Source organism: Lissotriton vulgaris, chromosome 1_1 (genome assembly GCF_964263255.1).
Source record: "Lissotriton vulgaris chromosome 1_1, aLisVul1.2, whole genome shotgun sequence".
Classification (NCBI taxonomy): Eukaryota; Metazoa; Chordata; class Amphibia; order Caudata; family Salamandridae; genus Lissotriton; species Lissotriton vulgaris.
In genome coordinates, this window is record NC_141685.1 from 1414494716 (window position 1) to 1414519107 (window position 24392).

Below are 24392 nucleotides of genomic sequence, written 5' to 3' on the forward strand. Positions count from 1 at the left end.
ATACGCACCTAACACAGGACAAGAGCCATTTCTGTGGAACACGGTTTCCGAGGTGTTGCGCTCTGCTGATTCCCTTCTGCTCCTGGGGGGGGGACCTTAACTTGGTAATGGACACTAACAAGGACAGGTCGGGACACAGATATGGTAGCGGGGTGCTATCTCGGGGGTGGGTGGGGACTCGCTATGGCAAAGAGGTCTGGTAGACTTCTGGAGGGCTAAACACCCCGGAACATCACAATTCACCTTTTACTCACACGTACTTATGCCAGATTAGATGACTTCCTCGGGTCCTCAGAACTAGAGACCTGGGTCACGGATGTTGACATTGTTCCAGCGGCTATCTCAGATCACACTGCGGTGGAACTCACACTCACAGTGCGGCGGAGTCGAGGGAGCGCAAGGCGAAACAGGAGGCATTGACGGCCCAGGTGATAGAGCTGGAGAGGGTCCATTGTCACACTGCAGCACCTAGGGTCTGGAAGCAGCTGAAAGCAGCCAGTGTGCAACTGGCCAGTTTGGACACGGATAGAGCAGAATATGCCGCCCTCCGCCTTCGCCATACTTACTACATTGGCGGAAATGAGACAGGGAGACTCCTGGCTAGCGCGCTGAAGGCGAAGGTCCAACACTCCAAAATCCAGACCCTGCGAACCGGAAACGGCGTTGAACTTCGAGAGGAGTCGCAAATTGCGGAGGCCTTCCGAGCTTATTGCGCCTCCCTATATCACACCGAAACCACCCCGGCGACTGGGGCCGAGACTTATCTGGCAGGCGCTGCGGTCACGGCGATCTCTTCTGCGAATGCGACTTCGCTTGATGCCCCATCCGACTGGATGAGGTGACAGCAGCTATCTCCCGACTTAAACCCGTAAAGTCGCCCCGTCCGGACGGATATTCCGCTGGATTCTATAAGACATACAGCTCACTGCTTGCTCCTGTTCTCACAAAACTTTTTAATTCCTTTCAAGGCCCAGGCTCTATCCCTTCGGATGTGCGGAGGTGGAAATTGTGGTCTTGCCGAAACTGGGCAAGGAGGCTACACAATGCTCAGCATTCTGGCCCATCTCTTTGCTTAATATTGAACTGAAGCTTTCACTGGCATTTTAGCAGCGAGACTTGGGCTGTGCTTACCCGGGATTATTCAGCCAGATCAATCGGGATTTATCCCGGGGAGGTAATGCAGCGACAATACTAAAAGGATTCTCCATCTAATCGACAAAACCCACTTCCAGCAGTCAGATTCAGCCCTATTAGCGATTGACGCTGAAATAGCTTTTGACCGCATCGCCTGGTCTTTCCTACAGAAGGTCCTGGCACATTTCGGGATGGGTGAGCGCTTCCAGGCCTGGATCGCGAGCTGCTATCATCGTCCCATGGTGCGGGTTCGCCTGGGTAGTCTGCGCTCCAGACCCTTTGAGATCCAACGTGGCACACGACAAGGATGCCCCTTTCGTCGCTCTTGTTCGCGCTATATGTCGAACCACTGGCGCAGAAGGTACGTGACAATCCGAACATACGAGGTGTTACTTTCGGTGGGGAACCTCACGCTATCGGCCTATACTCCGATGATATTCTAGCTGCTCTCGACAGTCCGTCGAGTTCTGTGCCCACGTTTCTGGCTGAGGTGGAAGCGTTTGGAGAAGTGTCCAGCTTTCGAATGAACAGAGGGAAGTGGCTACTCCTACCACTAGGTAGGAATGCCCACCTGAAGTCTGACGTACCCGCGTATGGAGGGGGTTTAATGACTTGCACACCACTCCCATACCTGGGCATCACCCTTACCCCATCCACGGAACACACGGTCGCCCTCAACTACACCACTCTCACGTCTCAGATTCGTAGGGACTTTGAGCGATGGTCCAAGCAACCGCTCTCTTTGCTAGGGCGTATTGCTGCGGTTAAAATGTCAGCTCTCCCCAAGATTTTATACATCTATTGGACTGTTCCAGTGCTCCCCCCCAACCGGGACCATTTCAAATCTGCAAACCGCCCTCCAGCACTTCATCTGGGGGGGGGGGAACGGCGGCGCCTCCATAAACAACTGGCATATCGGGGAATGGACGAGGGAGGTCTTGGGATCCCCAATCTCACACAGTACTTCCTAGCTACGCAATTGCGGTACTTGGTGGAGTGGTATCGACCGGAATCTGAGAAGAGATGGCTCTTCCAAGACAGAGCCATGGCTAAGACATCATTGTGGAAGATAGCTTTCCTTCGACGCGAGGACAAGCCTTGATACATCCAAAACTCACCTATCACTCGCACCATCCTGCGGGTGTGGGACAGGGTCGTAGTGACCCGGGATCTCACAACCTTCCTCTATCCGCTCACTCCCCTCTGGGACAACTAAGAATTTCCACCGGGTACCGCCCCTCATGCTTTCCCTCAATGGCGCAATCCATCTGCTGTTCGGCTGGACACCTCTTTGACTTGAGGGGCTTTCTGCCTCTCTCTCACAGCTCTCCCGGTGATATAACATCACCTCGCCACAGCTGTTCCAATACTTTCAGCTCAGACACTGACTCACACACCCAGACACTGCCCCTCTAGTTAGCCGACGCGTGACCGACTTTGAAAAGTGGGTGGTCCTGAAAGAGACAGATAAAGGGCTTATCACGGATATATACAAGATGCTCACACCCCCCCAGAACCACGCCACGCAGCAGGGCAGAGACGGTGGGAGTCAGAGCTGGGGAGAACACTTACACCTCAGGAGTGGCGCTCGATCTACCTTAGGGCCAATCACATGGCACGCAATGCAGCAGGCAGAGAGACAGAGGTAAAGCTGGCCACGTATTGGTACCTTACGCCGGTGAGACTTAATAGGGGTAACCCGGCACGTAGTGCATTATGCTGGAGGGGTTGCGGAGAAAGGGGCACCTTGACTCATTTGCTATGGGACTGAAGGGAGGTCAGAGACTACTGGACGGCTGTGCTCAATGACATAGACAGTACCTTCGATACTGAAATCCCCCGCTTACCGGCCTACACTATTCTCGGCCTCCCAAACGCACTCACATTCCCTTTGACTTTAATAAGAGGGCGCCAGATAGGCATGGTCATGCAAGCTGCCTCCCAACATATTTAAGATATGGTTCACGATGGGGATGGAGTGAATACAGGCCACTCTTACACAATCCTCGTCAACCTTCCAGAAAGTTTGGCTACCAATACTCACTCTTCTCTCCAAAGAGTTTAATGAAATTACATGCCCCAGATATCTCCGCATACTACGCCTGACAACACCTACACCTGACACTTCGGGGACGACAGACAGACCATAGCCCCGAAACGTAACGCATTGGACTCCACAAGTCGGAATTCCGGCACACTGGGGTGGGAGGGCGTGGGGGGGGGGGTTTCTTCAGTTTTTCCTCTTCTGGATGTTCTGGTTTGGCTAATTATGTACGGATGGGTACTCCCCTCCGGCCAAGCAAAGGTCTGCGCAATCAGCAGCTATTTGGTTTATATGCTCGACATGACTGTAAGGATTATTTTTCCTTCCTATGCAGACCTCTTTATTGCTTTGTATTGCCTGTGATTTATACTGAAACTAATAAAACAAATTTAAACATAAAAAAGACATCAGAAATAAAACCCAATTCGACAAACAAAGACACCCATTGTGAATTAAAATATAAACAGAAACACTTAGAACCCCAAGACATCCTCTTCTGTACCTGCGGCAGCGGCAGCATCTCTTTCTCACTCCCTGAGACCACCATAAGCTTTTTTTAATCATTTCCATTCACAATGCCTCATGTGAACTTAATACCTTGTAACCTGTTACAAGAGTACGTCCCAAGCATGTGACTGCTGCCAATTCAAACTACAGCCCTTCAGTTACTAACTCCAAACCTTAAAAAAATATGCAACCTGCCCCTCACCTTCGGGATAAATTACCCCCTCCTGTTATGCACTCACCGATCTTTATCTGTTAAGTGTGAGCTCACCCCTATATGCAATACCCACCCATATCTTAAACTGTGTACAAAACATATGCTCTAAAGAAGAAACATTTAAAACAATTCTGCGTATGATTCATTACATTTATTTATCCTCAATTAATATAAACAATGTTGTTCAATAGTCTTAATTAGCCTTGAGTGCAGTTCTGAAAAACCACACTGATGTTCATAAGCTGTCTTGCAAGTGATATTTTATTTGTCGCTTCGAGTCAGTTTTCTAGGTCTGAATGCAAACAATCGAAGGAACAGAAAAAGTCAAACCCTAAAAACAAATGATAGAATGATATATATATCCTCTGTGAAGGCCGAAACGTTATGCTGGCGTGGTGTGCTGAAAATTAAAAAACTCACCTGCACTCTGGGTCTTCCGTTTCTTCCTTTTTAAGTGGCTCTGGATGGTGGGCGCGTCATCGACAGGAAACGAGTGAAATGATGTATATATATATATATATATGTATATATATATATATATATATATATATATATATATATATATATATATATATATAACTTTCCAAAATTAACTTTTAAAAAGTCATACACGAAGCAGAACCTACTGGAAGGTAATGAATCACTCTGATTGGAACTACAAATCCTAGCATGCATGGAGAAAACTTTCCAAAATTAACTTTTAAAAAGTCATACACGAAGCAGAACCTACTGGAAGGTAATGAATCACTCTGATTGGAACTACAAATCCTAGCATGCATGGAGAAAGTGACGTAAACAGCGAGGCTCACTGGGGGTATGTAAAGAAGGCATGTTTAAAACCAAGCAATCAGAGTCAGCTGCTGAGTCTATGAAAAGGTCCATGATTAAGAGGCAGGAGCCTTGAAACGCGTCGGACGGAAATGGATTGAAAAGATGAATGCTGCTGCTCGTTTTTTCACTGAAATAAACCAGATGGTTTCTTCTGAAATTGTGTGCGCTCTCATTGCTTTGGGCAAACTTTGTTGGAATATATATATATATATATATATATATTCCTTTCCTTCCTGCTTCTCCAGGCACGGCACGCAGGACACAAAGACCACCACACAGCTCGTCCAGTACATCAGGTCAGTTTATTATCACCTTGATTCTCTCTCTGGCATGACGCGTTTCGGGTATGAGATACCCTTGATCACATCAAGGGTATATGTGTGTGTGTGTGTGTATATATATATATATATATATATGTGTGTGTGTGTATATATATATATATATATATATATATATATATATATATATATATATATATATATATGTGTGTGTATATATATATATCTATATTTATATATGTATGTGTGTGTGTGTGTGTGTGTGTATATATATCTATATATACATCTTCACTGAAAAAAACAAAGGTTACTGGGATGTTATAGTTAGGAAATAGAATTGTGAAACCCATAAAAATTCACTGAAAAAAACCAAAGGGTACAGGGACATTATAGTAACTGGCACCCCTGCAATGCACTACTTATGACCTCACATATTATATCACTCATAACATGGCCAGTGACATCACAGATGACAAGTGAGAGTATGTCTTATTAAGAATTTAGGGATGTTAAACTTATATACTAACCTGCTACAAAAGTTAGATTAATATACTATTTCTACTACTAATGAATGATACTATCTCTAACATGTGTGATCTGAGTGCGTTTGTGACTGTCTGTATTAGTGTGTGAGTGGCTCTTTGGGTGCGTGAGCGCATGCATGAGTGACTGTATTGGTGACTGAGTAGATTTTTGACTAGGTCTGTAGCCTTGTGAATGGTTGTGTGGGTGGTTGTATGGGTATGTGAGGGGGTATCTGAGTGGTTGTATATGTGTGTGAGTCGTTTAGTGGGTGTGTGAGTGGCTATATGAGTGTGTGAGTGTGTGTGTGAGTGGTTGCATAGATATATACATAGGTATGTGAGTAGCTATGTGGGTGAGTGAGTGGGTGTATGAGTGACTATGTTGGTGAGTAGGTGTCTGAATTGCTGTATGAGTGAGTGAGTGGGTGTGTAAGTGGCTGTGTGGGTGAGTGTGTGTCTGAGTGAGTGTTTGATTAATTGAGGTGGTGTGTGAGTGCTTGTCTTGGGGGAGTGAGTGTCTGTGTGAATGACTGTATGGGTTAGTGAGCAGGTATGGGAGTGTTTGTATGGATGTGTGAATGGGTATGTAAGTGGTAATGTGGATATATGAGTGAGTCTGTGAGTGCTTGTATAGGTGAGTGAGTGGCTGTGTTGTGAGGCTGTATGTGTGTGTGAGTGGGTGTATAGCTGAATATGTCTGTATGAGTAGCTGTATGGGTGAGTGTATGGCTGTGTGAGTGGCTATGTAGGTGAGTGATTGGGGGTACGAATGTCTGTATAGGTGAGTGAATGGTTATGTGAGTGCCTGTATGAGTGAGTGGGTCTGTGAGTGGCTCTATGGAAGGGTGAATGGTTGTGTGAGTACTTGTGTGGGTCTTTGAATAGGTATGTGAGTGAGAGTACGAGAGATTGTATGGGAGTGTGTCGGGGTGCATGAGTTGTTCTGTGGGTGATGTCATCACGGATGTCATTTGAGATGTCATCAGTGATGCTGCAGACCATGTCATGAGTGATGTATTGTCTGAGGTCATAAGCAGTACATTGCAGGGGCGTGAGTTATTGTTTAATCAGGTAACTATAAGTGCTGAATTTCAATACAAGTGGAATCTGAGCTTAACTATAACATCCCTGTAACCTTTGCTTTTTCTGTGAATTTCTATAGTTTTTAAAATTCGGTTTCCTAACTATAATGTCCCTGTGACCTATGTAGCTCTTCAGATAGGTTTAGCTTTGTCCATACTCAAGGGAACACCCGACATAAGCCATTTCAGGTATTGAGTGCTGCGTAAACTATGCAAAAAAGAAGCAGAGAACTCTGGGAAGTTCCTACATTTAGGTGGAGAGAAGCTCCTGTATAGAGCACACTACAACACCAGCTACACTGAATTTTCTCACCTCAAATGTCTACTTTTTTATCAACGTTTGCAAGCATAGGAAAAGCACAGCGCCATCCATGCCACAATGAAACAAGACAAGGAATTTTGCCATTCATACAGCAAAGTCTTTAAGCATACGATTAGCTCAGTGCTATCCATGCCAAGCTTAAAATGACAAAAGCCCTTTATCACTCCAGTCACAGTATTACAGCATTGTTTTTGTAAGATACATTCCAAGCCCCCCTGAAATTAATAAAAGCAATACCTTGAAAAGTGCTTTGCAATCATTATAGCTTTTCAGAGGGGTTTAGCTTTGTCCAGATGCAAGGGAGCACCCAGTATAAGTTGAAACAGTACCCTTTCAGGCATATTGTGCCACATAAATTATGCAAAAGAGAAGCAGAGAACCCTGGGTACTTCCCAAATTTAGAAGGAGAACAGCTACTGTAATATATTTATATATTTTGTTTTGCTTTGCTAAACCTCAGGACAGAGAACTTAGGGATTGATTTAGATCTTGGCGCATCCGGTCCAGCTGTCACTTTTCCGACGGTTTCACCACCCTCCTACTTGGCAGTCCACCCACTTGATTAAAATGTTGGCAGGTCCAGGGACAAAAGACTGTCCGAGTTCTGCCGTCTCTACCATGATTCCCTCTTGCTTGAATGGTGTCATAGGCACAAGCAGCTGTCGGAGGGAGTCCAGCCAGGGTTACCACCGGGCTAATCATGATGTGATTTTCCATTGGGAAAACTATGCCGGAGATACCTCCACAACTTGGGTTGGCGTAATCAAAAATGTACCTTTTTTCTGTTTGACACTTCTGTTTTCATCTTGAAGCATATTGTCCAGTTCCTTCCTTTGCTGCAATGCCGGCCGCTATTGGTAGACTGGAAGAACTTTGACTGTTATTGGCATATAGTGTAGTGACGGAAGTAGAGTGGCATATAGTGGAATGTAGTAGGGAAGAGTGGATTGGCATAGAGTGGAGTCAGTTATAGTAAGAGGGGTGTAGAATGTAGTGATGTACAGTGCAATAGCATACAGTAGAATAGCCTAGACTGGAGTGGCGTAGAGAGTTGTGGCGTACAGTGTTGTGGTGTAGATTTTAGTGTTGTAGAGAGGAATACTGTAGAGTGGATGGGGGTACAGTGTAGAAGGGTAGACTGTAGTGGCATACAATGGAGTAGTGTATGCTGGAGTGCTGTAGAGAGGAATAACTTTGACTGTTACTTGCATACAGTGTAGTGATGTAGAGTGGAGTGGCATGTAGTGGAATAGCGTACAGTAGAGTGGTACAGAATGGAGTGTTGTGCAGTGGAATAGTGGAGTATGTAGTACAGTAGAGAGGATTGACGTAGGGTGGAGTGACATACAGTGGAGAGGTGTAGAATGGAGTGATGTACAGTGTGATAGCTTACAGTCCATTGTCCTAGAGCGGAGTATTGTGGAGGGACATTCAGTGCAGTGGCGTGGACTAGAATGGCATAGAGTGGAGTGGTGTAGAGTGGAGTGGAATAGAGTGGGCAAGCGTATAGTGCGGTAGAGTAGGGTAATGTAGAGTGGATTGGCATAGAGTGGAGTGGCGTACAGTCGAATAGTGTAGTTTAGAGAGGTGTACAATGAAGTGGCATAGAGTGAAATAGCGTGGAGTGTCGTACCATGGAGTTGCATACAGTGGAATAGTGTAGAGTGCATAGGCATATAGTATAGTAGTGTACAGTGGAGTGGCGCAGAATGCAGTGTTGTACAGTTGAGCTGCATAAAGTGGAGTGGTGTACAGTGCAGTGGCGTACACTGGAGTGTGTTACAGTGGACTGGCATAGAGTGGAATACCATAGAGTAGAGTGGCATACAATGGAGTGGCATACAGTGGAGTGGCATGCCGTGGAGTGTTGTAGAGGGGACTGGTGTATAGTAGTGTGAAGTACAGTGTAGTGGCGTACACTGAAGTGGCATACGGTGGAATAGCGTACACTGCAGTGGGGTAGAGTTGAGTGGCATAGAGTATAATAGCATAGGATCGAATGCCGTAGAGTGGAGTAGAATAGAGTGAAGTGGCATAGACTGGAGTGAGTTACCGTGTAGTGGCATACAGTGGCATAGAGTAGACTGGAGTGGTGTAGAGTGGAGTGATACACAGTCTAGTGGCAGAGTGGAGTGTTGTAGAGTGGAGTGGGGTACAGTGTAGTGGCAAACACTGTAATAGCATATTGTGGAGTGGCGTAGAGTGAAGTGTTTTTAGAATGTAGTGGCATACAATTGAACAGTGTATAGTGTAGTGGCATAGAGTGGAGAGTTGTAGAGTGGAATGGCAAAGACTGGAGCAGTGTACAGTAGAGTGGTGTAGAGTGAACTAACATTGATTGTTACTGGCCTACATTGTAGTGACTTAGAGTGGAGTGACATACAGCGGAACAGTGTAGAGTAGACTAGTGTAGTGTGGAGTGTTACACAGTGGAATAGCATAGGGTATTGCAGTAGAGTGGATTGGCATTCAGCAGACTGGCGTCGAGTGTAGTGCTGTAGAATGGAGTGATATACAATGTAATAGGATGCAGTGGATTGTCATAGAGTGGAGTGTCGCACAATGGACTGGTGTAAAGTACAATGTCATACGGAGGAATATCGTACAGAACAGTGGTGCACACTGAAGTGGCGTATGGTGGAGTGTCATAGATTGACAAAGCGCAAAGTTTAGTGTCGTAGAGTGGAGTTGCTAACAGTGGAATAGCGTAAAATGGAGTAGCGTAGAGTGGAAGGGCATACAGTGGTTTGGTGACAACTGGAGTATCATAAAATGGAATGACATAGAGTGTAATAGCATACAGTGTAGTGCTGTCGATGATGTTAGTGTAGAGTGGAGTGGCGTATAGTGGAGTGTTTTTGAGGGGAATGGTGTGGAGTGGAGTAGCATATAACATGCTGGCATACAGTTGAGTGTGGGAATTGGAACTGACGTAGCTTGAAAGAGTTTTAAGTGGCAGGAAAATATATTAATTGGTGTAAATAGCAATTTTTGGTAGTATGTATGAATTTTAAGTAGTTTTAAAGTTATCATTTTTAAAATACTTAGCTACACATTGTACCGCAGTATACCGCGGTAATTCTCGGCATACTGTGGTACATGCACATGATAAGGCAGTATGTGTTTGGCTAATGGCTGTGCTTACCAAAGGTAAAATGCAGCCATGCCATTTTCAGCACATTTTGTTTGCGTTCTGAGTTTCACTTCATTCTCGGTTAGGGTCTTGGATGTAGCTAAGTACTAGGTTTTATTGTTGTTGCCCATCTATTACCACTTTAGTGTTAATAGGTAGATACATTTATTTATAATTTTCTATATATTTTTACAGTAGTTTAGAGAGAAATTACCATTTAAAAATATATATTTTAAGCAGCACAGTAATTTGTATGTATTATTGTGGTACTCCATATACTTTTTATTGAAGATTTAAATATGTTAAAATAGAAATAGATTATAGTAACACTATATTTGTAAAATATAGGGTACTACAACATATTTTTTATTTTTTTACATTTTTATTTATGTATTTATTTATTTGGTGGTACTCACGTGACAGTACTGTGGTACTCCGTGCAATTTAAAAATATATATGTCTAAAGACACATAAATATTTTTCCTTACCAATTACCACTTTATAAAGTGACATTAGGTGGAGCGAAAATATCAGACCTAATACTAACCTGCATCTACAGGTGAAATGCAAGACATGGGCAATATGTCCTTACCCAATCACATAATGACTTGTCATCTCCATGCACTGCGGTAGTACCGCAGTAGTACTGCGACAATAGATATCACTAAGATTTTGACCCTTATAAATTCATAACTATGACATAACATCACTCCAATAGCAAAAAGGATTATCCAGACACGATAATGTATATTCATTGAAAATATAATCAAAATCCATTCAGCCGTTTCCGCACTATGTCAAATACAGAAGTCTATGGAAAACACATTGGGTAAACAAAATCTGTTTTAAGACCTCTCTTATCTTTGCACCCCGTCCCCCTTAACGATTCGCCACAAAACTTTCCATCATTACAAATCGTAAATAATGCTAGAAAGTTTTGTGGAAATTCGTCAAGCGGGCAGAAAGTTATTAGTGAGCAGAAATCTGAGGAATTCGCGTCTCTGGGAATCCTAACTACTGTAGGTAGATAGAATGCTCATTTTCCCATCGGTCACTCGTCGATTACCCATTTGGGTTCTCCCTGCTCGCGAGAATCAGGCCTTCAGATGGAACTCTCCTCCCCTGTCCCCACAATGTGCTTGAAGGCACATTGTTTCCTAGGCTCTGATTGCATATACAGAACTCATTTATCTTCCACCAATATGTGTACTAGAGCTAGAGCTCCATCGTGAGTCGTATGATAATGTGAGCGGATCAAAAATGTTAGCTGACCAGAAGGTGGTCTAAAACCAGATAATATAACTAATCGTGTAGGTCGGAAATGCAACAAAAACAATTCCTATTGCTGTTCTGCAGCACTCAGAATGAGGGCCTATCTATCCAACTGTAACAGGGCAGGAAGCACATTGATAGATTGTCAAATGAGTGTCTAAACAGGACTGCTGGATCACTGGTCAAAATGTTCCTGGCAAAGATTGCAGGTCCCGTATCGAGGAGAGTGACAATATAGTTAGTGCAGCCGGTGCATTGTCTTTGGGGTCCTGGGTTGTAAGGTCTCTACCCACTGCACTCCAATTTTGACTCTCTTTTACTGCCCCATTATGAGGAAAAAGAACTATTTTTCGTTTCTTGCACTAGGGTAATTGACATTCTTGCAATGCTGCTGCATGCAGAAATAAAGTTCCTGACACATCTGCACGGGAGCAGATCATTAGCTAGTGTTCTTCAAGGGCTTTGGCTATCACAAGAGGTGTCAGAGAGAGCATTGTGTGCCAGGCAGCATACATTCCAGGGCCCTGAACTACAGGAGAAATATGTATTTATAGATTTTTATATAACATCAAACCTACCAACTACATTAATACAGAGTAACTCTATGAGCTATACCACTAGATTGCGCCAGATGTAATGGTTTCTCTATCTGTGCTTCTGGAACCAGGCAAAAACGAAACCTGCACCCAGAGAGCCCCCATTATGTTTTGCCCCAGGCCTTGCAAAGATTTCTGACAAGCCTGCCTGGGAGTTGAGCACAGGTCTGATCGCCCAAGGGGATCTTGATGAAAAGAGAGGCGCAACATGAAGACAGAGGGTCTGATCACGATCTTGAATACAGGGTTACTCTGTCACAAATGTGAGGGATATCCAATCCGCCATATTACAGTTCCGTCATATCCTACGGAACATGTCATACGGCGGACAGGATATCTGTCAGGATCGTGATGGAGTATCCCATCGGCCAAGATTGTAATCAGACCCAGAGTTGTCAAGTGATGATGCAGAGATCAGCTGCTGATGGTACTAGAAAATCAAACCTCCAAGTAGCCCAAGATGCAGTAATTCTCAGGTCCATTCAGTCCACACGTGGAGGAGGCAGTCAGCTGTCCGCTGCGGCCCACAAGGAGATCGCCAATGGTTGGGTGGCAGGGTCCGTTATCGCAGTCATCCTGTGCGTACAGCATACGTCCCAGGCCTTGATCAAACACAGAGAAACAGGCATAAAACAGTTTTAAAAGGACTTTGCATCAAAGTGCATTTTAGACATATTTTTGGGAGAAAAAGGACCATTACAACAGCATGAGTTTATGAAATTGCAGAAACAGTGCATTGTGAAAGGCGCACATCAAGCGACCGCCACTCTGCAGAGACTGTCTCTTGCATTCAACCAGTTCTTATGTCCCTATTTCAAAATGCATCATTTAAATTTGTTTTTCCATAACAAACGTAATTTCTGGCACAGTAAAAATCCACAGCCAACATGTAGACATTAAATAGCATGACTGATTCTGAGGGAAATCGCCTCATTTCAGTGCCAGTTGCATTGTCACATTCACGAAGCATATCACATCAAAAGAGGGAGAGTAGAGGTAGGAGAAGTGGGACTCGTCCTCCACACATCTATCAAATAGCATTAAAAATATCAAGATAGTGGGACAAAAAACACTTTATTTTACTCCCCTAGTTGATATGCTAAAATCTGGGGACAGATGGGAAAAACTTGAGGCGAAATACCTCCTGTTTCCCTGGTTGGTCGACTAGTTCCAAGCCCTACCCCAAGCCTTTTCTTCAGGACCTCAAAGGAGAAAAATGCTCCTACTCCTAAAGTTCTATTCAACTAATAATAATAAACAAAAAGATACAGAAATTAAAGTTTATAGGGCACCAAATTGGTATGTTTAAATCTCAAAACTCATAATGAGAGACCTTCAAACCTTCCTCAAGGCTACTCTTTCACTGAAAACCTGACTTGCTCGCTCGAGGCTCCGCGAGTAAAATAAAGTGTTTTTTGTACCACTAACTTGATATTTTTAATATTTTCTCGTATAGTTTAACTCACTCCATCTTCATGAACGACATTGGTGTGTAGGTGTACAGGAATAACCCTTTTTCAAAAAGTGCTCCCGCATCTGCGAAGGTAGCAGCACCGCCCTATCCGTAGAGGGCAGGGATGAACCATATGATGAAGCATGCCACCAAGGTGCAACTCAGGTGGGTGAGGGTTATCTGAAAGGAAAAGTTTTTTTCTTTCTTTCCAGTCCTACTAAGAGGTTTGCTTTTCTGTCTTTGATAGAAGGGATTCTCTTTTGGGTATTTGACATTTACAAGGCAGCCATTTTACATGAAGGGATAGCGTTCAAAATCCAGTGGGGGTTGCATGTAAATCATTTCACTGATTTACCGTCTACATTTTTTCTGTACTGGGCACTTGGCCAACGTTGCTGCCAACCCACTCCCGTTTTATGGTCTGATCTAAAATGTGAATAAGATGCCTTCAAAGAGAAGTCTTGATGTGACTCCGCTTGGCATGCTCCTCTGCAGTGGAAACTGTTGGTTGCCTAGTGAGATGTGCCCATTGACCAATCAATGCTGCAAAAGTTATGTTTTTCAATAGTTTTTTGGGGCGATCCAAGTAAGGAATCCAAAAATGAAAACACTGCAAAAATGTGGGTCTGTTTGTTTTGTTATAAAATGTAGGTGTATCATATATAAACCTCTAAGATCTATCTAGTCACTGTAGAGGATCTGGGATTTAACCAATGACCATGAGCCTCATGTTGGGTATCTGTGGATAGTGAAATCAGGTAAATTGTAATTGTAATTATAGAGTGCTTACAACTTCTGACGAGGTATTGAAGTGCATATTGGTGAGTAGCACACTACACCGAAACCCAAAAATTATTAGTGGTGGATTAGTATAGGAAATTATAATGTGTAAATTTGAGTAGTGGACATGCAAGTCTGTTTGTTTGATTGAATAGGGTAATGGAGGGACAGAGGAGGGAACAGTCTAGAAAGTTTTGTGTGGGAGATCATAGTAGTAAGATGGGGTTTGGCATGAGTTAAAGGAGGGTTAGAGGAGGGAAGAATCTAGAAAGGGAGATCATAGCAGTAAAATGAGGCTTGGGATGAGTCAACCAAGGGATACATGAGGGACAAGTCTAGAAAGGGCTATTTGGTAGATCATGGGAGTAGAATGAAGGGTGGATGAGTCAGGGAGAGGAGGCTGAGGATATATTGAGAGCGGTATAGGATGACACATAGAGTAGGTTTGTGTGCTTAGATGGTTCTGGGTGGGTGAATAATAGGGCTAGAAGATGTGGTGTTTCGTGGAATGAAAAGGAAATAGGAGATAGAGCCATTGTTTGGAACTTGCAAGGTTGGCAAGAATAGAGAGGCGAAGAACAAGCAAGGCTATGTCTGTGTGGTGTTGAGGGTGATACTTTTCCAGCCCTTTGGTGCTGGGTGTACATGGAAGTGTGTGATACTGCATGAAGGGTGCGATTTGTGTCTTGTGTTTAGAGTGATACGCTACCAGAGGTTAATCTTTGACTCGGTGTTGGTGGCGAATAATAAATGTATACATGCATGAAACAGTTTTTGGGCTTAAGGCGGCTCTCACTTGTGCACATCCTCTTAATTATGAGGGTTATAGTGTAGAGTGACACGTGGAGCTTTCCTCCCATGCTGACTCTGCACTTTGTGTAGTGCACAACTGCATTACAGTATTCTGGCGATTGCCAAACAAAGGTGTCAGTGTTTGTGTATTGGGAATCCCAGACCACTGAAAACTAGATCCTGACCAGACCATTGCTTCATCCGATGGTGGATTGAAGAGATGAGGGTTGTTTGTGGCTGACCTGCCTCACATGCGAACCTGAGCGCTGTAGAAGAAGTCAGCTCTGAATGATGTGCAAAACTCCTGCAGCAACCCGTCCAGATTAATGCATGTGTCTGCGCTGAGTCTTCGTACTTACATACTTTCTTGCCTTGTTCCTAGTAAAACTCTGAAATTCTCACCTTACAGAATAGATTAATTGCAACATCCGGTTCCCATAATGTAACATTCCACTGCTGTAAGGCAATTTTCCACCAGTGACCAACTAGTGTAAAAAAACATTTGTATCAACCGACTAGTGAAATGAAACTTTTTTTAAAGTATTTTTGTCAATTAGTCTGTCAGTGAAGCATTACTACGAAGTTGCACCTCCATTGTGGACAGCTTATATAGTCCTTCAAAGAGAGGTTACACCGAATCATAAATGAGAAAATTGGTTCTATTATACAATTAGGAAATTTTAGCACCAATGTCAGTTTCTAAACTATCACACCACATCTCAAAGCTATGAGAACATGATTCCTCGCTGATGAGGAAAAGATTTGTCGTAAATATGAGACAGATTCCTTCATGAGGAGTGACACCTGGCTCGTCTGCCTGGGGCTTCAGTTTTTCTCTCATTGTCTTTTGGCATCGGTTCAACATCGCTATATGCCACATAATGTTGGCCTGGGCATTTAAGGGGCGTCGTGAATTATTGTCCGATCACTACCCTAACTGGAACTTTCCTACCTCGAATGCAAGCATTTCTGCGCACATAGGGGAATAACCGCCACTGTCTGAACCCCAGAACAAACCCTGTAGTGAGACGCAGTGAAAGGCGCCTCGCGCCATCCCTGGCTCGCCTCGCGGGCCTTGCCCTCAGACAGGCTGGAGCCTGCACCCGCGCAGCGCGGGAGCCTGGAAGGCTTCACCTGTGTTTGCGCTTCTGCTTGGCTAAACTTGCTCAAAAGCTACACTTTTGAAAAAAAAAGTTACGCTCTAGGAGCAATGTAAAAAAACATCAATCATTTAATTTCAGATGTTCTACAGTCAGAGCAAATATTTGCAGTGTGCCGATGTCCTCTGTCAGCTGCGGCTTATGCGCCTATTCAGAATGCACTGTTGAGGTGCAGCGTCCCAGAGCCCGCCCTGAGATTCGGCCGAGGCCGCCCAGGCTCAGATAATGGAAATTAACTGAATGTTTACAACTGAAAGGAATGGAATGGGTAGCCGCTCTGTACCACAACTGCTTTCCACTTCTCCGTTTTTATGTAATAGTGACTTTATTTGTAATTCTTTATCTTAATTTTATCGCCTTTTCATGAAAAGCCAATAGAACAGTCAATTTTCATCACGGTGATCGTGACGTTTATTTCGCCTCATCGCCTGCAAGGGTCTCTTAGAGGAGTATTAATGGAGCAGAGATACCGGAAACGGAAATGCGTGGCCATTAGAAGCCCAAGGTGCCTGTGATCACGTTCTGATGAGAGCTGGCTGTGCCATAGCAGGTCTATCAGAAGAAAGTGTTGTCAGTGTACTAAGGGCTCTCGTCTCAGTTGTGCCTGCCTCCTCAAATAAATACAGCGATCATACTCCACAGTGCCTGCAGCGACCCTCTTATGCCTGCTACTGTCCAGACGTGATTATACATGCAGTCCACTATTGGATATCAAAGAAGGCATTCTGTCTACATTAGGGACAGACATAAAGGGCAACCATCTGAAGATAAAAGAGGCACCAGTACATGCAGACATAAACATACAGAGACAATCACTCAGACACACCAGGACCATTCCACGCAGATATTATAAGCAGACAATCACACATACAGGCAGCCTTGCACACAGACCAACATACATAGAGGTACCCATGTACACAGACCAAACGTTATGCCATGTGCAAAGGCCAATATACAACAAGCAATCATGCATACATACATGCAGGCACCCACAGGGCCATCTTAACAGCATTATAGCCCCCTCACCCCTGGTAAAGCAGTGCACTGGGCTCTTCCATCACAACCACTCACAGGAATACAAATCTTTAACGGAAAATGAAAGTAAAATTCTGGTCTGCATGAGGCCCTATGCTCGGGGCCCCCCCCCCCCCGGCCAACTGCCCAGCGTGCTCATGCGTTAAGAAGACACTAGGCACCCATGCACATGAGTAACAACACAGACAAGAAGCCATGCACATTGACATGAAGGCACTCATTCACAAAAGCAATTACACATACACCCACTCACACAGAGTAGCAAAAATGCGTTTACCCATGTACACAGGCCAGCAGGCATATAGCAACAATGCATACAGACATACAGGCACCCATGCAAATTGATATACAGGCAGCCATTCACAGAGGCAGTCATACATACAACCAACAATTCACACAGTCTTACAAGCACATATGCTATAACTAACAGACATTCAGGAACCCATGAACATAATCCAACAGAAGTTCATGGCAAAATGCACACAGACCTATGGACATACAGGCATAAATGCACATACACATATTTTAATACACCGATGCACACCGACCAACAGGCATGCAAGCACCCAAGAACACGAATAAAAGCCAGAGGCCAAGGCTCTGATCATGAACCGAGCCAAGGAAATATGACAATTGTGCATGACCCATAAAGTGCACAGATACATTTTAGAAGTTGTAGAATTGATTTTCGTGCACAGGTTACACCACAATTCGGTATTTCAATGGTCTCTGTAGGCCAAAGGGAAGCAAAAATTCACTCTAAGACAGTTCTCTTCCTATGTGTATAATAAAGTGTCACTACAGACAAAGCAGTAAATCACACTGACTTTTCCCGATTAGTGTACACTAACATTATAAGACCAATAGTCAATATCTAATACTGTTGAGTCCCCATTGAGTCAGGCTAACTATGCATAGTTATCAAGCTGCGCAAAACAGTCGTCTCCCACACACAGCTAACCAGCCACATGCCCCTTACCCTTGCTGCATCGCAGTGGCCTTATCTTGAAAGGCGGACACTCGCGGTAAACACGTGCAGTCTATTTGTCATGTGATTACTGCGGATGAGACACCTTTATTGAGGCTCACCCACAATAAAAAGTCCAAAACCGGGTGATCAAAAAAGCAAAAAAATATGGGGGTACCAAATGGGTAGAATCCAATTGCAACAACCGCTAACAAAGAGACACCATGGTGGTTCAGGGCATTTGTATTCTAAGAAGATCCCGGCTGGTATTTATATTCAAAGTGTTCCCTGGAAAATAATCGAGCCAATCCTGGCTTTTATACACGGAACAAGACCAGATGATGAAGCATGCCGCTATCAACGTGGGTGGGGGTAAAAAAACACATTTTGTTTCTTCCAGTGAATACGGTGATATTCACGAAATCGTACTCTGCTAGGAGTATTCATTGGGTGAGGGATACCTATTAGTGTTTATTGATGACATAATAGGGAGAATGTATCCCTACCCTGTAAAACCTTCTCTCTCTCTTTCCGGGTGGGACATGCTGCTAGTCTCCCTACTGGCCCTTCTGTAACCTGGTTGAATAGTAAAAGCTAATAGAAAGGGATCACCCACTCTCACCACAAATGAGAATACGTGAATTAAACAGGGAACACAGGTTAATTGGTGCTCTTTTAGAATGAGTCCAGTGGACCATTTTTAATTATTTGTCATGAAAATGAACATTGGAACTGTTTGCCTCTTACCTTTGTTAAATTGATCTATATATTGTACATTTGTTGTTAAAAGATTATGTATTGATAACAACAGTACAATACACTTGCAATCATAATTAAAATAATTTGTGTCAAGTTATCAATGTGAAAATCCTTCACAGTGATTGGAAAGACGCCCGTATCAAGTACTGGTGCTTTAAACAATTAGGTGGGTTTCATATCATGACAAGGACTTTTATCTTGTTTTTTTTTTAAAAAAGGGTCACATTCGAGGACAATATAAAGACACATACATTTGTAAAGCTCATCCTCACCCCAAAGATATCGTTGCCCTAAAAAAAAAAACCAACAGATATTTATTGCGACCCAGCTGAATGGTACTCATTTTATTAGTCACAGAAGGATAAAATGCTGAGTGAAACCATGAGAATCTGAACCTGTGACAGTGCGGTTAAACACGGATTCCTAGTGGCTGCATTAGTCCACCGAGCAGATCTGTGATTAAAGCCATCAGTGAACCACATTAGAAAATCCATTTTATTTTTAGCAATGACAATAGGGAATCAGGTAAGCACCGTCCATGTTAATTAATTTATACAGTCTTAAATGGTTCAGTCCAACAGTGCTCCTTTAAACAGCTTAAACCTTTAAATAGTTGTCCTGGAAAAGTGATGATCTGTGCTGTGCGTTCCGGTTCGGGGGACAACTTCATGTCTGTCGTCTGGACCGTGGTCTAAACACACCTATTTAAGGATACATATTGGTTCTGTTAGTCCAAGGGTATTGTCACGTTATCCAAGTTATTCTGATTGCTATTCCTTAACCAAAACGTGGCCAAGGGAACATTTGGGTACCTAGACTAATTTATATATCCTAAACACAGGTTTCAGGAGGCAGGAACAGAGGAAGAGCCTAAACAATCACAAACAACAATTGTTGTGTGTAAAAAACGTTCTTATGATGGCAAGTAAGTGAACAGCCCAATTTAAGGTGTTATTGCACATTAACTATTGCTTGCCAGGCACATTTTCATAATTTTGCTCATTATTTTCTTGTAGAATTTACTGTACAGGGATTAAAAAACGGTATAATTTAAAGGCCACCAGATACTGGATAAAAGAAAGGATTGCAATGGGTATCCTTAGAAGACCGTGTGCAGTATCACTGATATCTATGACACAGCATCAGTCAGAATGCATTATATTGAGTGCGACTTTCTCCGACTAGCTTTTTTGCAGTAATTTTCACAAGAAAGTTTATTTGTGGAGGTTTTTCCACTCAATGTCCTCCCTAGTTAGGAATTCTAAACATATATTCCGTCTGAATATGTGTATGGGACGAGAAGTGAGGATTGAGTTAAACATTTCGCATGACACCTATAACCATATGTTGATTGCATGTGTGCCTCAATAGTTTAGGCATTGTTTCAGTTGTCCTAGTTACAAGCTCGAGGTTGTGCTGTAGTGATATACAGTGGTATTTGCATACCACTTCTGGGCCCCTTGTAAGGTCCAATTCTCTTTCTGGTTTGTCTGGTTATCCATCTGCTCTGTATGTATCTGTAAAAACAACAGTTCATGGACAGAATGCAGAACAATGTCATACATTCACCCCAGTACAGAGATATGGGCCTAAATCCATCGTTTTTTGCACTCCACACCACCCCAGTTCAGACATGGCCATATGCAAATCAGCCTTGACCCTGTGCCTCATGGGAACAGTCCAGCCTGAACTGCCAAGCCATGTCTTTCCTGGACCGGAATCAAGCATCCTAGGACCGGTTTCTGGCTATCAGCCGTCTTCAGCCAGGATAACTTGACTCCAGTGGTGTGGAGAGCATGGGACTCACGTCTGAGCATACCCATCCCACTCGGGGTGACAAATGCAAAAACAACAGTTGATGGACAGAATGCAGAACAATGTCATACATTCACCCCAGTATAGAGATTTGGGCCTAAATCCATCGTTTTTTTGCACTCCACACCACCCCAGTTCAGACATGGCCATATGCAAATCAGCCTTGTCCCTGTGCCTCATGGGAACAGTCCAGCCCGAACTGCCAAGCCATGTCTTTCCTGGACCGGAATCAAGCATCCTAGGACCGGTTCCTGGCTGGAGGTTTTTCCGCTCGATGTCCTCCCTAGGTAGGAATTCTAAACGTATTTTTGATCTGAATATGTGTATTGGACGAGAAGTGAGGATTGAGTTAAATATTTCGCATGACACCTATAACCATATGTTGATTGCATGTGTGCCTCAATAGTTTAGGGATTGTTTCAGTTGTCCTAGTAACAAGCTCGAGGTTGTGCTGTAGTGAGATACAGTGGTATTTGCATACCACGTCCGGGCCCCTTGTGAGGTCCAATTCTCTTTCTGGTTTGTCGGTCATCTAGCTGCTCTGTATTTATCTGTAATCTGTAGCATCACTGGGATCTCCTGTGCATAATTCTGCATGTCACAAGATGGTAAACTCCACACAAGGGAAGATTTGCATCACTTTTAGTGTCTCCTATTTTGGTAATAAAGAAAGAGGGGCAATATGCTGTTAGCACCTCTTGGCAAATGATAGAATTAGAGTTATTCTGGCCCCTGTACCTTTACATTAGATTTGCCATTTCTCTATAGTTGCCTAGAGGTGCTTTAGATATAGATTGACTACAGGGGGTTTACATTTCACAAGTTCGGGTTCTGTCCGGAGGGGGCTTCAGGATCGGAAAAATTGGACCTTCTGGACTTCTCCAGCGGAAGCACCTCACTTTAGATATAATTTCTCCCTGTCAAAGGAAGGCTACGGGGCACCAGATCCAGCCTAGAAGACTTAGACTGCACTATGTGCTGAAGCCTTTAAGAGCAGTCTATCGGTACTTACAATCATGGGTATGGTCAGGCATCTAGCCACCCGTTGTTGGGCCATTCTGTCCACCTCAAACTCAGGTGAATAAATCCAATTGAATTCATAAGGGTGACCTCATATTCTGATATGAACTGGTGTGTGTTGACTGCTCTGTGCAATTTCCTGCACAGTGGAGTGTGGCATAGGGTGCTGAATTGTGCATGGTCTTAGGGTACTTGTTAAAACCACTATCTCCACCAAACTGTGTAAGATTTGTTGAGGGAGGTTTCAAATTGTTAGTTAAACGTTGCAGTTCAAGCGCGAGAAGCAAAAATGAACAGCTTTATGGATGTGAGTTCAGAAATGTCACTAGCAAGGTTAATGCAACGTTGTATTGGCAAACTTAAGGGTACTTTGAATTGTGTCCTACATTACACTACTACTGTGCTTTTCAATGACTGAGGCACAGAGTTCTTATGATTTAAGGTCTGTGTTTTGTCAATATCTTGAGGTACTTGGATACAGACTATATATCAGCCCATAAATTATGTAGCTAGGATCAGGCCCTTTGCCCCGGACGATATGGCTATTCTCAAACAGAAAATAGCTCATGTACTGCTTCCTCCTTCTTGGCGTTTTTTTGATTCCAGGCACTCTCTAACTATGATCATTAGACAGATGGTCACTTATACTAGATACATAAAATTGGAAAGCTTAGCGGAGGCCGGCACTAGATTTGATGCAATTATGTGCCATCCGATGTAATTCATATGTACTTGAACACGATTTAGCCCCACTGTTCATTGATATTCTTGCAAAAAAGTGTCCTTTTGTGGTCTATTTGTTCCCTGCCATTGCGTGAAGTTTGTGTACTTTTTCCTCTTGTAGCTGGTCAATTTCAGCTCTATCTGGGAAGAAGAAGCCCAGGCACTACATAGCGTAACAATAAAGATCATTTTAACAAACTTCCACTGGTATGATCAAGCCTGGACCCAAATGTCCCATAACTGTGAGTGTTTCAACATTAGAAGGTCATGAAACTGATGCTGCAATATCATTCAAAAAAACCTCAGCTGGTTAAAAAGGGGGATGTAAACACAGCTCGTCATTTAATCACATCAAAATTTGTTGTCTGACTGGTCCTATAATGACAGCCAGGATTTTGGGAGAAAGATAATCTCTCTCCCAGGGTAAATAAAGGAAACATATTGAATCTTGATTTCATATAAGCCCATAAACATTATTGATTGAAGGGAAAGAATTCACTTATGAAAATGGCATTGAAAACAGTAGGTAGCATCACAGCATAACACTGACTCAGTGCATTACATACCATGTTTACTATATCCAGATTGAACACAACTATCCACCCTGGCAGAAAATATGCAGATTACCACAAGTTAGTGTCATAGATATGATACCTATGTTTCTTGAAGCTGCTCAAAAATGGGCTCAACATCCATGATAATAGTTAGGGATGGCCAGGTTGGCACTCATCTCTTCTCCCTCGCCTCAATAACAGCTGAGGAGAACAAGTCCTGTTCACAAAGATGTGGGTGGCTAATTGCTTTTCGTCAAGTCTAGCTACGATGTATACAAGGGCCCAACACTTGAAAGTTTGAGGCACCCAATGGAGAATGAAGTTCACCCGAATCTCTATTTTTTAGCCATCTGTGAGCATTGAAGGAGGATGTTCAGTCTTTCAAAGAATACATTCAAAGGGTACACAGACAAAATATCGAGTTTTAAATATCGATATACCAAAATATCGAAGTTTAAATATCGATATACAAAAATATCGAAGGTAAGTAATATCGACAGTCTAAATATCGATATTGGTATGATATCAGTAATATCGAAGTTGTAAATATCGATGTTAACAATATCGAAATTAATAACTTTGATGTTACTAATATCAATTTTTAAATAAATTTAGTGTATATTATATTGTATTTATTATGTTTTATTATTTATTTTTAATGTAATTTAATTAAATATTGTCTTTTACTACTGTAGCGGGTTGTGGGTTTATAGGGGAATAGGGTGGGAAGTAATTTAATTATGTTAAATTAATTATTAATTAGTAGGAATTATTAATTAATTAATTGAGAATTAATTTTTAATTATTTTTAATTAATTGATTGATTGATAAATATGTTCTGTAGCGGGTTATGGGTTTATAGGGGAATAGGGTGGGAAGTAATTTAATAATAATTAATTAATTGATATATGTTTGTACATATTTTAATTAATAATTAATTGGTAATTAATTTCTATTAATTAGTTAATTAATTATTATAATTTTTTTTACATATTTATAATTATTAATTAGTTGGTAATTAATTATTATTAATTATTTTATTACATTAATTATAGTAATTTTTTATATATAATTTATTGTTATTCTTAATTAATTAATTGGGCAAAATAATATTAATTATTAAATTAAATTAATTACAGCAAATGTGCTAATATATTTACTTTATTGTTATTGTTAATTAATAATTAATTGGTAATTAAATAATATTAATTAATTTTGGGTACAGGGGTATTTTTAGGGTTCAGGGTCAGTTTTCAGTTCATGGGTACAGGGGTATTTTTAGGGTTCAGGGTCAGTTTTCAGTTCATGGGTAAAGGGGTATTTTTAGGGTTCAGGGTCAGTTTTCAGTTTTTGGGTAAAGGGGTATTTTTAGGGTTCAGGGTCAGTTTTCAGTTCAT

General features: G+C 42.6%; 1 protein-coding gene across 1 annotated transcript in view; it reads right to left on the minus strand.

Annotated features, from left to right (window-relative positions):
• Nucleotides 1-24392, minus strand: part of LAMB4 (laminin subunit beta 4) — a 790532-nt gene that overhangs the window by 656071 nt on the left and 110069 nt on the right. The window contains exon 3 of the mRNA XM_086967212.1: nucleotides 12382-12539. Within this exon, the coding sequence (XP_086823338.1) occupies nucleotides 12382-12539 (158 nt within the window). The remainder of the gene's footprint in view (nucleotides 1-12381; nucleotides 12540-24392) is intronic.